The sequence below is a fragment of the Opisthocomus hoazin genome, chromosome 4, assembly GCF_030867145.1.
Source record: "Opisthocomus hoazin isolate bOpiHoa1 chromosome 4, bOpiHoa1.hap1, whole genome shotgun sequence".
NCBI lineage: Eukaryota > Metazoa > Chordata > Aves > Opisthocomiformes > Opisthocomidae > Opisthocomus > Opisthocomus hoazin.
Genome location: NC_134417.1, coordinates 89,322,813 through 89,337,144, shown reverse-complemented (window position 1 = coordinate 89,337,144; position 14,332 = coordinate 89,322,813). Strand labels below are relative to the sequence as shown.

At 49.3% G+C, this 14,332-nt stretch overlaps 2 protein-coding genes across 3 annotated transcripts in view; one reads left to right on the top strand and one right to left on the bottom strand.

Moving 5' to 3' along the window:
• VILL (villin like) overlaps positions 1-9,129 on the top strand; it is a 37,003-nt gene extending 27,874 nt beyond the window's left edge. Inside the window, exons 14-20 of the mRNA XM_009942985.2 lie at positions 425-604; positions 1,351-1,496; positions 2,208-2,352; positions 3,021-3,209; positions 5,421-5,489; positions 6,348-6,599; positions 7,700-9,129. Coding sequence (XP_009941287.2) covers positions 425-604; positions 1,351-1,496; positions 2,208-2,352; positions 3,021-3,209; positions 5,421-5,489; positions 6,348-6,599; positions 7,700-7,813 — 1,095 coding nt within the window. The 3' untranslated portion in view covers positions 7,814-9,129. The remainder of the gene's footprint in view (positions 1-424; positions 605-1,350; positions 1,497-2,207; positions 2,353-3,020; positions 3,210-5,420; positions 5,490-6,347; positions 6,600-7,699) is intronic.
• A 2,580-nt stretch (positions 9,130-11,709) lies between these two features.
• Positions 11,710-14,332, bottom strand: part of PLCD1 (phospholipase C delta 1) — a 57,307-nt gene continuing 54,684 nt past the window's right edge. The window contains exons 14-15 of one of the 2 annotated variants that reach the window (XM_009942986.2): positions 13,279-13,428; positions 11,710-12,906 (exon numbers count right to left, since the gene is read on the bottom strand). In XM_009942986.2, coding sequence (XP_009941288.1) covers positions 12,815-12,906; positions 13,279-13,428 — 242 coding nt within the window. In that variant the 3' untranslated portion in view covers positions 11,710-12,814. The remainder of the gene's footprint in view (positions 12,907-13,278; positions 13,429-14,332) is intronic. The other variant, XM_075419847.1, reaches the window with a different exon arrangement.

The window sequence follows — 14,332 nt, the reverse complement described above, 5'->3', positions numbered from 1 at the left end:
GGGGAAGAGGGGGATCGCCCTCAGCTCTCAGTGTTTGTCCCACCATATGGCTTCCATGGTAGATGTTCAACTAAGCCAAGTGCAACTGGAAATCAGAGTCTAGCTGCCTTGCCCAGATTACATGGCAAATGCTTTGCAGACACTGAGATCTGCTCACATTGAACACCAGCATCTAGATGGGAGCTGGTCAAGACTCAGAGTAATCGTGGAGAAAGATGTAAGTTATGCCATGTGGGTTTTATTCTGACCTGGATCCAGCAGGTTATTTGGATTTCCTCACCTGCTCTGTGCAGGACCATGGTTTGTTGTTGCAGCAGTGTGGAGGGCTGAGAGCGCAGCAGCCTTCTTCCTCAAACCAGTCGCACCTTGGATTTCCGTGTCCTCCTCACTTCCCAGTACCATCCTTCCCTCTGTTTCCTTGCAGGGCGGCACGAGCCGGGCTCAGAAAAGCACGCCCGAGCCGGCGATCCGCCTCTTCCAGGTGAGGGGCACAGACGAGATAAACACAAAGGCCACGGAGGTGCCAGCCCGGGCCTCCTCACTCAACTCCAACGACGTCTTCCTGCTGACGACCAGCCAAGTCTGCTACCTGTGGTGCGGGAAGGTGAGACGGCAGTGAGTCCAGGGGAGCAGCCGAAGGGAGCCGAAATTGCTGGTGTGGGGCTCGAGTCTCCGACCTCCACTGAGCTGTAGAGGTGTATCCTTGGGCAGGTAGCCCATGAATTTCAGTGGAGGAAGGCTCCATCTGGAGCAGCGGCAACACAGCCCTCTCTCTACGGAAGTAACCCATCTTGGGGTTCATCTCACCTCATTTTAGAAGTTCATACAGATTTCAGCTGAATAAAGCACCCCAGGTTCTCCAGCTGTAAGAAATTAGCCATGATTAGAGAATATTTATTTATCCTGGGTTAGTCATGTGTTTCAGGACAAGATGGTAGATCAAATTGAAGCAGAAGGGTTGCGCAGAGAAGTTGCAGATGCCCCATCATTTCAAATGTTAAAGGTCAGGTTGGATGGGGCTTTGAGCAACCTGATCTAGTGAAAAATGTCCCTGCCCTCTAGAGAAAGATGTCCCTGCAGGGAGGCTGGACTAGATGATCTTTAAAGGTCCCTTCCAACCCAAACCATTCTATGATTACGTGAGTTTTGCTCTACATGCCATTGGCTGCATTGAATGTCCCCTCAAGGACTAGAAATGGATTCTTAGTGACCAGCTCAGATGAAACCCTCAAAAGCATTCAGGCAGGTCTAAGACTCTCCAGAGGAGGGTAGGATGAAGCCAGCTTTTCCCCACAGTAAAGTGTTGCCAGTCTGCTCTAACTCCTCCTCAATCTTATGTCCTGAACACAGGGATGCAGTGGAGATGAGAGGGAGATGGCAAAAATGGTGGCTGACATTGTTTCCAAACGGGACAAGCACACCATTTTGGAAGGACAAGAGCCAGCAGAGTTCTGGGAAGCCTTGGGAGGCAAAGCACCTTACGCCTGTGAAAAGAGGTAATAGTGATCTGCTTGTTCTTCTGGGGTTGGCCAGGTAGCATTGATCAAGGTATCAAAACTTTGCATGAATGTGAGTAAGCACTTAGATACTGTGTCCTCACTAAAGGGATTACAAGGTCAGAATATTGCCAAAAGCTTGGTCAGAAACCACACCGAGATGTCTCCTAGGTTTTGGGTCAGGCTTTCTGTGAAGTAGGCACTCCAGATCCAAACCCTGCAGACAGGAGTGTGCTGCATTCTCCTTTCCCCACAGTAAGTCCATCCCGTATGTTGTCATAAGGGCTACATGAATCACATGTTCCATTTCCAACAATTATTAGCTTTATGGGCAGCCCCAGAAGATTCGTGAAACTAAATCTGCGTTTGAACAACCTGGATTTCTCCAGCCCTCTGGGCAGGTGATGGGTTCCTCTGCAACTAAGTAATCTGATCTGGCTTTCACCTGACATCAGACTGATCTCCAGAGTGAGAGAAGGGTTCTGCTTTTGCCCTCTTTGGGTGGAGAAAAAGCTACCTTCAAACTTTTTAAATCGTCTGAGAATCCCCCAAGAACTGACATTGCTGAATTTCAGGCCCTCAGATGATTGTTGACATGTTCCCACCTCTTCCATCAAGGTCATGACAAGTAGCAGCAGGGCCCTGCAGTAAACCATGAGGGAAAAGTTTCCATCTCTCTTGCTTTTTCTTTCCCTGCCCTGCATGAGGAAGGTTTCAAGAGCAGGTCACACACTACCAGCCTCGCCTCTTTGAGTGCTCCAACCAGACGGGTCGATTCATCATGACAGAAGTGGTAGGCTTCTGCCAGGAAGACTTGGACGAAGATGATGTCATGCTGCTAGACACATGGGAAGAGGTCAGCACTGACTCCCCCTCCTCTTTCCCCCAGACATATTTTCATACCGGTTATGGCTTAATTTGTTTGAATCCATCATTCAATGTGAAACCGAGGGCAATATGCCTTCTGTCCCATCTCCAAACCCTTCACGATGCTTGGTCAGACAAGCAGGCATATGTCCACTCCTTCTCACCCAGATACAAAAGATGTGAGTGAGACAATCCATGCCTTGGCATGATGAGATGAGACACCTGGTCCATGCCTTTGCTCCGAGGTGAGATGAGCTGGACCGGCTCCAGTCTTTGCCAGCTTATATGAGGGGGTGGCACCCAGACACCCTCCTCCTCGTTTCCCAGTGCTGATGGTGAGGACTTGTTTTAGACTGTTGTAAATTGGTGCTGAGGGGTTTGCTTTCTGAGGACATTCGATTTTTTGGCCAGGCAAGTACTGAGTTTAGCTACCTTGAAGTACACAAGAGCTGCTTTCTGAAATCTTTATGCTTTGTGCCTGTCTCAGAAGCAAAATCCTTCTTGGCTGGGAGTAAATCTGGGATGAACATCCCAGGGGACTATTGGGAAACAACATTTCCAGTCTTATCTCTGCTTCAGATGGCAGGGGTGAACAAAGAGCCACGCTTGCACGGGTCCTTACTACTCACTGATCTTCAACACCTTCTCTCCTTGCAGATTTTCCTTTGGGTTGGCAAAGCCTCCAATACACACGAGAGAAACGAGGCAATTGCCTCGGCTAAGGAGTATCTGAAGACCCATCCGGCAGGGAGAGACCTAGCAACTCCAATAATACTTGTGAAGCAGGGCCATGAACCCCTCAACTTCACAGGATGGTTCAACGCTTGGGACCCCTACAAGTGGAGCGTAAGTTGCTGGAAAAGCCCTGTGGTGTGCATGCATGCTCAGCGGTGCTTAAAGGGTGTCATTGTCAGTGAACGTGTCCTCTGCGGTGCATGGAACAAAACTTTGTTATGACATCTCCTGAGCTTCACGGCTTCCTGGTTCTACCTGAGCAGCTTCTGCTCCTTCACCAGCAAAAACCACCGGCTTGGTGAAACTGAGGCTTTTGCAAATATAAGTAAATGTCCTGTAATTCACAATATTCACATTTTTATTTTAAAAAAGGTCAGGTTCCAAATCAGGTTTGTGATTTCAGCCAAAAATGGGTGAGAACAGAAGCATCCTACATCATAAAGGTTCGTAATTCAAAATACAGACACAGATTAAAAATTATGACCCAGCTTTAAGGGCGAACTCTGGTGAAATGAAAGATGCAAGCAGACAGGTCTCCTCTCCGGGCTTGCAGAATGCCCATCACAGCCCAGGAGCTCCTGAGCAAGGTCACCCTTGGTCCCTGCAAAAAAATCTGCCTTCTCAAAAGGTGATTTACAAATACCAGCTCTCTGCTCTACAGAAATGGAACCCTGCCCCAGGAGACGCCTGGGAAAGAAAGAAGTCGATTCTCTCCTCTGTCAAACACATTGGCTTCAAATCATTTCAGGAGTAGGACCTGGAGCAGAGACTTGCCCGTGGAGCCAACGCGCAGGGCCTCACCATGTGCTCTCAGGACCGAGTCTCCGACCCTGGCTGTGCACAGTGTGGCTGGATGGAGGAAGGAGCGATGTGCTTAGCTCCATGCAGACCATGTACCAGCCGGTCCAGCCAGTCTGGAGACTCTGTGCTGCAGCACAGAATGTGTTGGGAGTAATGGACAACCCTGGAGGGGCTTTGGTAGTTAATAGAGCCAGAACACTGGTTCACAGAGAACAGCCGGGTGGAAGCAATGGTGCCAGGCTGTGCACCGAAATTCCTGCCACCCGATGGCACTGGTGCACGTGGTTTAACAACAAAAGAGAGGCAGAAGATGATGGGCAGTTGGGAAAAGCTCAGCTCCCAGGCGGTGCATTCTCAGAGCCTTCCCCAGCAGGCTGCCACCGGTTGTCCCTTCTCTCTCCTGTTTCATTCTATGAACATCAGCGTTCAGCTATTTCACGAGCAATCCCGTCTTCTGGTTGCCCAAAGGGCTGTGAGTGAAGACCGATGCTGGAGCCTGCAGGTGGGACAGCCAGGGCAACCGGGTGAAGGGCCCCAGGGGACTTCGCACTGCTGGAAATCTCACATAGATTTTTTTTATTTTTCCCTGTAGCTGGGCTTGCATCTTCTTTCTTTGCTACCAGTGTGCTGGCTGAAAGCCTGTCTTGACAGCTGGATTTGGACAGATAAGACAGCAACTCCCAGAGCACTGACCCTTAAAACACTGTTGATGCTTAGAAGAAAGGTCAAAACTTAGGTTTTTTCTGAGGAACTGCTGAAAAACAAGGATACATCTCATAAAATATGTGCCTCTAAAAATATCCCCTGTAGGCAGCTTCAGCAACTGCAGACAAGCAATCCAAACTGTTGACATCCCAGAAACATCTGGTGTGTGTAGTCGTTGCTCAGTTTTGGGTCTAAATCTGTTTGCTCTGCAGTCCATGTGTTTATGTTGTTTGTTGTTGTTGGGGAACTTTGTTGGATGATTCTGTTAAGAACTGACATCTCCTGGCTGCTTAGGAAAACACAGTCATCAGCTTTGCCAATATATGTAGTATATTCCTTTTTTAGGAAATAAGAGGTAGCTGGTAATTTGTGGCACCAAATTACAAGAAGTCAGAGACTGAGACTTTGAAAAATCTATTGCTTTAGCAGGGAAGGGGGAAAAAAAAATATTATTTTATCCTAAATCTTCATGCATTGCAAGATTCATTTAAAATTCAAAAGATTTAAATCCAGCTGCAAATATGATTTCTCTATATTTGCCTTCTGCTCTCCGAAGTCTTTAAACTTCCTGGTTTCAGCTGTTCTTGTACAACTGCAAAGGCTAAAGTCTGTTTGTTTCTTTGTTTTCAAGTGAAAGGTCTGATTCTGGCACAGTTTTCTGATTCCAGGAGCTGGGGTTTGCAGGAGGCACCAGCTGTCACCTCAGTCGGGACCACTGGGCTTTGACATTCATCTGATCTCCTGACCCCGTTAGAGAACAGGAGAGTGTGCTCATTAAAGGCGGCGCGTGCTTCTCACAGGTCTCTTTACCTTTAGGATGGCAAGTCCTATGAGGAGATGAAGAACAGCTTAGGAGACGTGTCGGCTATATCCGAGATCAAAGTGGTGAGTTGCTTCTTGACCATATGGGTGGAAAACCCCTGGGTGTAAACACCACCGCGTCCCCCAGCCTGTTTGCACGAAGGAGAGGCCAGAACACTCAGAGCAGGCACAGGGACCTCAGGCTGTCGGGATCAGAGCTGTGGTCCTCTGTGGAAAGCAGAGGGAGATGTGATTAATAACCCGTAAACACACCCAGATCTCCTGGGCCTTTTCCAGTCCTGTGCAGAGGCATCTGTGAGCAGATCGGCCAGCTGCTTTCCAAACGACGCATGCAAATAAAAGTGTGTGCAGCTGGAAGAGCACGCAGGTCAGCGTTGTATGAGCAGCTTGCAGCGGTGGGGCCCCTGAAACCCCGGACAAGGGGCCCCTGGTCAAGAAGGGCATAGCCCAATGGGAGATCCTACAAAGCATGGAGGAAACAAGGTCCCAACAGTCCCAAACACGTTTGTCACATGGGATCAGTTCTGCCCTGGAAAGGGACAAGAAGAAGGCTGGAACGGAGTGCGAGGGGCTTGGAACTAGGAGAAATGGCATATCAGGGAGGGCTATGGAGGTAATTTAGAAGTTTTAGACATGGTAGATATTCTACTCTAACCTTCTGTCCTCCCACATGCACCTTCCCCTGCTGTGATCTTCAGAAGAATGACACTGCTGTGAGTGTCTTCAGTCATTTCTAAGGGCTCTCACCAGTGCTGTGCTTTTAGTTTGGACTTTCTCCTTGCCTCTTTGGAGCAACAGAACAACAGATAGTCTGTGCCAGAAACAGTCCCCCGAACCCTGACAGAGAGAAAGATCCTGGGGTACCCCCCAACTTGTTCTGCCAGAGCTTCTTGTCTTCACATGTTTTCCTCCATTTCACAGGACCTTAACAACATCAGCCTGAACAAGACAACCCTCAGCATGACCAACTTGTCTGGTTCAAGTACAGCAAGTGCTTCCCCTGAGTATAAATCACAATTCAACCACAGTGAAAGCAACAACTACAGCAACAGCAGCAACAACAGCAGCGGCCCCTCCCTGGTGCCCAACGGCGAAGGAATTTACCCCCGAGAGGTGCTGATGAACAAGACGGTAGATGAACTGCCAGAGGGAGTGGATCCCACTAAAAAAGAGGTGACAGCATTGCTGGTTTGATGCCTTTGTAGCTTAACCTGGAACCTAGTCACCAGCTAAGCGCACGAATACTCTAGGCTACTAAGTCCTGCCTCAGGCTCAAGGAGATACTGGCTGGACACATAGGCCTCATCAAAAAAGTGGGAGCTTCATGTGAGATGAAATTGTGGTAGTTTTACCCTAGTTGAAGTATTTCTATTTTTTTAGGGCAGAAAAATGAATTTTAAATAGTCATTTCAAAAAATATTTTCTTCTGGTAGAGTTGCTTTATTCTGCCACTCAACCTGTGTCCTTGGAGGGACAGGGGATCAAAAGTACTGCTCTGACCAGACAAGGTGACACAGCTGAGAACGAAGCCGGGAGTTGCATTTTGCCTGGGCTGTAGGTGCTTGTTTTCATTTAAAACTCCTTCCAGAAGGGATCTCTTTTTTTTTATTTTTTTTTTTTTCAGAAAGCTTGCATTGCAGCAAGTGCCACCCAGAGACAGGGAGGAATACCCCACCTCAGATTTCTGATCTGCCCAAGGGTTTTGGCAATGTCCAGAGCTGAGTCCAAGTGAGATGATGGGAGGGACACGGGGAGCTCATTCCCTCTACTGTCTACAACCACTGTTTGACCAATGTCTTGTCTCAGCAGATCTCCCGGCAAAGGCCAACACCCATAGCCAGAGAGCAATGCCCATGTGCTAATGGTTGCATCTCAGCTGGGCTGTACATGAGCACCTTCTTCTACCCAAAACGCTGGGGAAAACTAAACCTCCATTTCCCAGAGTCTTTCACAGTATCACTGATGAGCCCACTACCTACAAAACTTTCTGCCTTTCCAGCAATGGGAGTGAACATTTCCAGCGGAATGTCTGGGGGGGAACTGAGCAAAGAGGAAGTGCTTTCACTGTGAATCGCTACCTAAGAAACCACCCAAAACTTTGGCCAGCAGAACCTCCCAAATGCACCATTAATTGTTCTGGCCTCAGTATGATTAGCAGGGACCAAATTCCAGCCAGAGCATGCTAACCCCTCAAAACCAGAGCACCCCTTTGTGCCGGTGGGCTTCCGCAAAAGCCAAAGCTGACCTCTCCTTGCTCTCTCCTCCCGCTGCAGTACTACCTCTCTGATGCCGATTTCCATGATATCTTTGGGAAGTCCAAGGACGAGTTCTACCAGATGCCCAAATGGAAGCAGCAGAATGAGAAGAAGCAATGTGGACTCTTCTGAGACCGCAGGCACCAGCCAGCATCCAGTGACTCTGGGACCAACCCTCGCTCTCTTAGGAGCTGTAGGGAAGAAGTACAGACATTTGCTGAATGAACCCAACCCAACATCTCAATCAGGCCAAGCTCCAATGCCATTACTCCAGCAGCCACTGTTCAGGAGATGGCTCCTTTCTCCCCACAAACCCTGAACCTAAGGAGGCAGGAACATTCCTTCTGCAGGAACGACTTTGAAGGATGTTTTTGCCTCTTTTTTGACACTTTATCGCTGATAGCCATGAAGACAAGTGTGTGTCACACAACTGTATTGTAGCCTGTTCTTTCCTCTCCCTTTTGCAAGTTGTCATATGCACAAGGTCGTGATCTTCCTTCATTTGCAGAAGTTTAAAATTAGGTGAAACATTCAAGATCAGGTTGGCTGGGGCTCTGAGCAACCTGATCCAGTTGAAGATGTTCCTGCTTATTGCAGGGGGTTTGGACTATCTGGGCTTTAAAGGTCCCTTCCAACCCACACTATCCTATGATTCTACGACTCTGTGATTCCAAGACAAAGGCCACTTCCAGCTGCTACATAAATTCTGGGTGGGGAAAGAAGGCAGAAGCCCTAGGAGGACAGAGGGGGAGCCTTGAGGTCATGAAAAAGGTAATGGAGTAGCCAGATGTGTGATGGGGTAGCCCAAGGAGTGACACCAGCCCGTTCTGCCCCTTCTCACCTTGCAGAAAAACTTCTCACCCAAGAACAGCAAGAATCAGTTGTAGACTAACATGCATAGACCAGTGCAAGTAAAACAAATAAGAACCTGGCTTGGAAAAAAACTACTTATTTAGAACGTATTTATTAGCCGATCTATTTCAAGAGGATGATGAGATTTAGGGCTAGACATAGCTGTTGATTTTGACTGCCAGGCAAGACTCTGACTATTTTTTTCTCACTCAGAGAGTGTCTCCAATCTCACCGGGCACGGCTGGGTGCAGGTGATCATAAGAGTCCACCAGACCAGAGACCTGAGGAAGCCAAGAGGGGTTTGGGTATGACCTGAGGCAGAGCATGTCCCACTGAAGGGTTTGTCAGGGCTCCATCCCTGTGATGTCCACCAGGCTAAGAGCGCCCATTCCACACAGCGAGCTTAGTCTGACTGGGGAGGGCAGGGGGAAATGTCAGCCATCAGTGATTAAGGGATACAACTGTAAAAGAAAGGAAGAAACACAGATGTTTGAAAATTCAGATGTGGTTTTGCAGCTTTACTACATTTTCAACCTGATCAGTGATTCCAAATAAACAGCCAGCAGCAGCACTGTAAGTGTCCTTCATCAGCGTGTGGGGTAGAAAAGCAGTAGAGGAAAGCTCTGCAGGGCTACACATCCTTCAAACACCTGGTCTTGAATGGGAATTGGGGTTTTTTGAATAGAAAAGAATAAACTGAGGAGTTGAGGCCCGCCTTGTTCTCAAATACCACATAGCCAGGACTGTATTTCTTCCCATGCCCAGGTACCCTGCTCCTGAAGCTCCCCCTTTGCCCATCACGGGTACTTCAGCAGTTGGCCTGACTGTCCACCCCTGTGCCAGCAATGCAGGGATGGAGCTGAAGAGCTGCAGGCGGCTGATGGTTGAGGCGTGAAGAGCTCTCATGCAACACCCAGGACCAGGCAGTGGTGGTGAGGTGTCACCATCTGGCTGGGCCAGAGGCAGGGACCTCCAGGCGATGGGATCTTATGGACAGATCTTTGTGTTTAAGAATTGGTAGTTACTTCAAATAAGCCACAACCCCATCACTACCTCCATGCTCCTGCCACCACTCTGTCCCATTTCTGCTTGAGGGTCCAGCCCACAACCCATTGAAACCCCCCGTGCAGGATAAGGTGAGAGTCCAGCAGAGACACAAACCAGCCGAATTACCCGTGTGACTGCTCCTGCTGTGCTCACACGAGACACAGCCAGTGCACGTTAACTCTGTTTCAGCCTCTGTTGCCACCGCCGGAAGCAACAATCGTTGTATTGCCCAGCTGCGGCATGGTCCTGCCAGCTTCCAAATTAGCGAATTGCGTGTGCTCCTCGATGAAATGCAGCAATGCCACCTGTCAGCCCTGACTGTGGGCTAATGAGCATCATTAGAGACTAGCTGAAATATAGTCGGGTTAGGGAGATTAGGCCGGTTTGCTACAAATTCCTTTGATTCTGCTGCCCCGATGCTTGCCAACACAAGTGCAGCGCTCCGATCAGGACTCAGAAACCAGTACGGGATTTTACAGATCATAGATCCTTCTGATATTCGGGCCTGTTGGGAACTGCTGCTGCTCTCCTCTTCTCATGGCAATAGTTGGTTTCACTCTCTGCCTCTGATTTCTAAACACAAGGTTCTCACCTCCATCCTCCCTTTCATGCCACTTGCCTCTTTTGCTGTGGTGTTTGGTAGGCCCTGTTCTGTTCCTGCTGCTCTTTTCACCAAAGCTCTTCCCCAGAGTGGGGCTCCAGCACTTCATAAGCTGCTCAGAGATGAGGTCCCTTGATAATGGCATGGAACGTGCCCCTTCCTTCAGGGACAGAGGAGACCTTGCAGTGCTGTCCATCATGCCGTACTCCATCCCACCTCCATCTCAGCTACATTCCCACCTGGCTCCAGTAGTTTCCCCCAGCTGTGCCTACCTGGTGAGGGATGTTCTCTCTTCCCACAGACCTTTCCTACCTTTATCAAGTTCTTTTCAGTGGTGCCCAGTAACAGGACAAGGGGCAACGGGCACAAATTGAAGCATAAGAAGTTCCATCTGAACATGAGGAAGAACTTCTTCACTCTGAGGGTGACGGAGCACTGGAACAGGCTGCCCAGGGAGGCTGTGGATTCTGCTTCTCTGGAGATATTCAAGACCCGCCTGGACAAGGTCCTGTGCAGCCTGCTGTAGGTGACCCTGCTTCGGCAGGGGTGTTGGGCTAGATGACTCGCAAAGGTCCCTTCCAACCCCGACCATTCTGTGATTCTGCGATTCAGTGAAGTGCACAGCAGGCAGAGGAAACCCTTGCCTCTCTGTGGAGTCCATCTAAGCCCACCCAGGCCCTGCACAGTGTGGTCCTGCCCCGAGCCCTCTCCACACTCCCTGTCCCCCATTCTCTAGTGCTGGCCACAGCAGGCAGTTGAGGGCTGGTTTAGCTCAATAACCCAACTGAAATCTAATCCTGCAACACCAAAACCACAGATAAATTGTGTTCAGCCGACTCAGTGGGCTGATCCGACTTGCTCATACCTGCTCTCAGGCAGCACGGTGCGAGGTCCCTGCGTGGTACAGGGCAGCCCTGGGTATCCTTCAGTCATGTGTTTTGTCCCATGGCTCCTTAAAACAAAGTGCTCAGAGCATCCTGGGAGCAGGGACCTGAGTTGGAGTCGAGGATGCTTCAGCCTTGGCCTTCAAATGCATCTTCTGACACAACGTGCCCCATCCAGAAGGGAGCTGGGAGAACACCCGTGTCCCTGCAGGACACCCACTTCTGCCCCGGCAGACTCTGCCACTTGAACTCCTTCAACTGCTGGTTGTTAACTCAATGCGAGCCTTTGGGTTGTGGATGTAACTCACATTTAATCTGGCAATGGTTTACAACATCACACAATATTGTAGTGAAGAGGAAAAAAATCAGTGTCCAGCAATGATTACTGCAGTGTAACAAACTCCAGGCAGGACTAAATGAAACCCAGTTTTGCAGTGGGCCCAAGGATCGCTCAATCCAGGCTATTCTGGACTCAGAAATAGGTGGGGGAGTGAGTGGAATGCAATTTGTTTAAAAGGACATTAACCTCTTCAGCAGCAGCCCATCCTCTCCACCACCAGGCACGAAAAACCCCAGAAAGACTGACAGCTTTATGAAATCAAGCAGGTCTGTCCCCAGGTTCACATGTGCTGCATGCCAGTAAGACAAAGAGGCAAAAAGTGACAAATAATCAGACTTCTCCAGACTTTTTTTACTTTTAATAGTCTAACATATTGTTAGTAACATAGTTGGCACTTCAAAATATATATTATTTTATTTCAACAATATTCCCTTAACTCTGTAGTTCTGCTTGAAGGAAAATCACCTTTTGCCATAAATACTGGGTTGCTGTTCCAAACACTGCGTTTGTGCTAGGTTACTCTACAGCGCAACTGGGACCAGGCTAACATTTACAATGGTTCCTACTGCCACGTCCTCTGTGCTAAAAAATGATGGTTTTCTACAAAAACACAAAGTTCTACTGCATTAAGGAAAAGCCCTGCTGTCAGTTGAGCGTATTTTCACTGTCGTCGGCAAAAGACGTTCTCTGAGGTCCCTCGGAGCGGGTCTCACTGCGGGTTAGAGGGAAATCGGCCGTTCGGCAGTTTCTTTCTCCTTCACAGGACGAGAGCCAGGCTCGGAATGCCAAGCGCCCGGCTGGGAGCCAGGCACGCAGGCAGAGTAGTGTTCATGTATTTTTTTACTATAATACAAAAGGAAAGCCGAGTTATATAACACGGGCCTTTGTAGTGCAGCTTTCTTTTTCAATCTGCGACAGAAAAGAGGAGAATTGTGTCCCCACTGAAGACTTCATATGGTGAAAGATGGCTGGCATCTGAAGTTGCAAGAAGTCACCTGGCACCTGGCCACAGATGTCAGTGGTGGGGTGGACTTTCCTCTTGCACAGATGTTGGGTGTTTTGTCCAGATGTTTGACTGAACCCAATCCAAGAGCTGTACTTTGCTTAAAAAGGAGTCCCTATCCTCTCACTAAAAGCAGAATTTAAAAAACCACACTAAATACAGTGAACTAAAAACACAGCTGCATTGGTCGAACAGGTACAAAAGGATGAATCTCAACAGCAGCATTAGGATGTTCCCAGCACGCAGAAGGGAGAAGGTCGATGGTTATTTCACATCAGGGGTCCTATGGGGCACCGTGTGCTGCTCCAGAGAAGGGATTTGACAGACCCTGACACTGGCAGAGTTCCGCACTGACTTCCTTCTAGGTCTGTGACGAGGTTCACCGTGCCCTGAAAGATCTGAGCTGCTAATCACAGTCCTCAATACTGATGTACACAAAAAGCGTGGAGGAGGAGTATGGGTCTCCATTCTTGGTCAGAAGATGGATGTGGCGGTAACCTGGAAGCAGAGACAGATGGACAGTGGCCTTTAGTCCGGCTAGGAAAATATTTACTAACATTTGACAAGACTCTGCAGAAACATCTCCCTGCCTCAGAGCATTTTGCTCCCAGCACCCCACAGAACAGGCAGGTCTGAGAGGCATGGCTTTGAGCATCGGCAACGTAACGCGCCCGAGGCCACTGGTGATAAGGGGACTCCTTCCCCAGAGACAGTGTCAACAGCTGCCCAATAAACCATTTAGCATCTTGCCCATACTCCAGAGAGAGGACCTGTTCTGACCCAAGGTGTGATGAGTCTGGACCTCTCATCTAGGACACTGGAGCTTCCCAGAGGGCTCAGCGTTGCGAGGAACAGGGAGCAGGGCCTTACCTTGCTTCAGACTAGTGAAGGGAAGGGTGTACTGCCCAATGAAGTCATTCTTGGTCGACATGTCAAAGTCTTCCACCACAAACCGGACCAGGGCAAGTGCAGGGATCTCTATGTCAAACGTAAACTCTTCATCCCACTTTGGGTTAAAGCCTGAGCAACATAGAGAAGGATGGAGATCAGAGCTGCTCATAAACAAGGAGGGAAGTGAGAGATGCTCACAACCAAGGACAGAGGTCAGAGATGTTGGCAGATCAGGACGGCGGGCAGAGATTCTTGGAAAATGAGTGGAGACTTTGCCTGACTGTCAACCTAATCTGACCCAGGCCAAAGGCCTCAGGAGGTGCCGAGACCTTTGTTCCCAGCTCTGACACTGATTTGCTACCTGATATTAATAAATCCTTCAGCTTAGGCTGTTCACTGCAGACCCCAGCACCACGCTCCCAGAAGGCAGCGAGGGGCAGGAGCGGGGTAAACTCAGCTCTGCTCCACAGTCTCTCGCCGGTTGATTACAAACATGTCTTTGATTGCCTTTGGATCACAGAATCACAGAATAGTAGGGGTTGGAAGGGACCTCTGTGGGTCATCTAGTCCAACCCCCCTGCCGAAGCAAGGTCACCTACAGCAGGCTGCACAAGACCTTGTCCAGGCGGGTCTTGAATATCTCCAGAGAAGGAGACTCCACAACCTCCCTGGGCAGCCTGTGCCAGGGCTCCGTCACCCTCAGAGGGAAGAAGTTCTTCCTCATGTTCAGACGGAACTTCCTGTGCCTCAGTTTGTGCCCATTGCCCCTTGTCCTGTCACTGGGCACCACTGAAAAGAGTTTGGCCCCATCCTCCTGACACCCACCCTTGAGATATTTATAAGCATTTATAAGGTCCCTTCGCAGCCTTCTCTTCTTCAGGCTGAACAAGCCCAGCTCCCTCAGCCTCTCCTCGTAGGAGAGATGATCCAGTCCCCTCACCATGGACGGACCAGCCGCAAATTTTTACAGCCCTAAACCAGTGGGGAGCAGAGGGAAGAGCTGTGCCTCTGCCTTGTGACAGCCTTCTGCGGC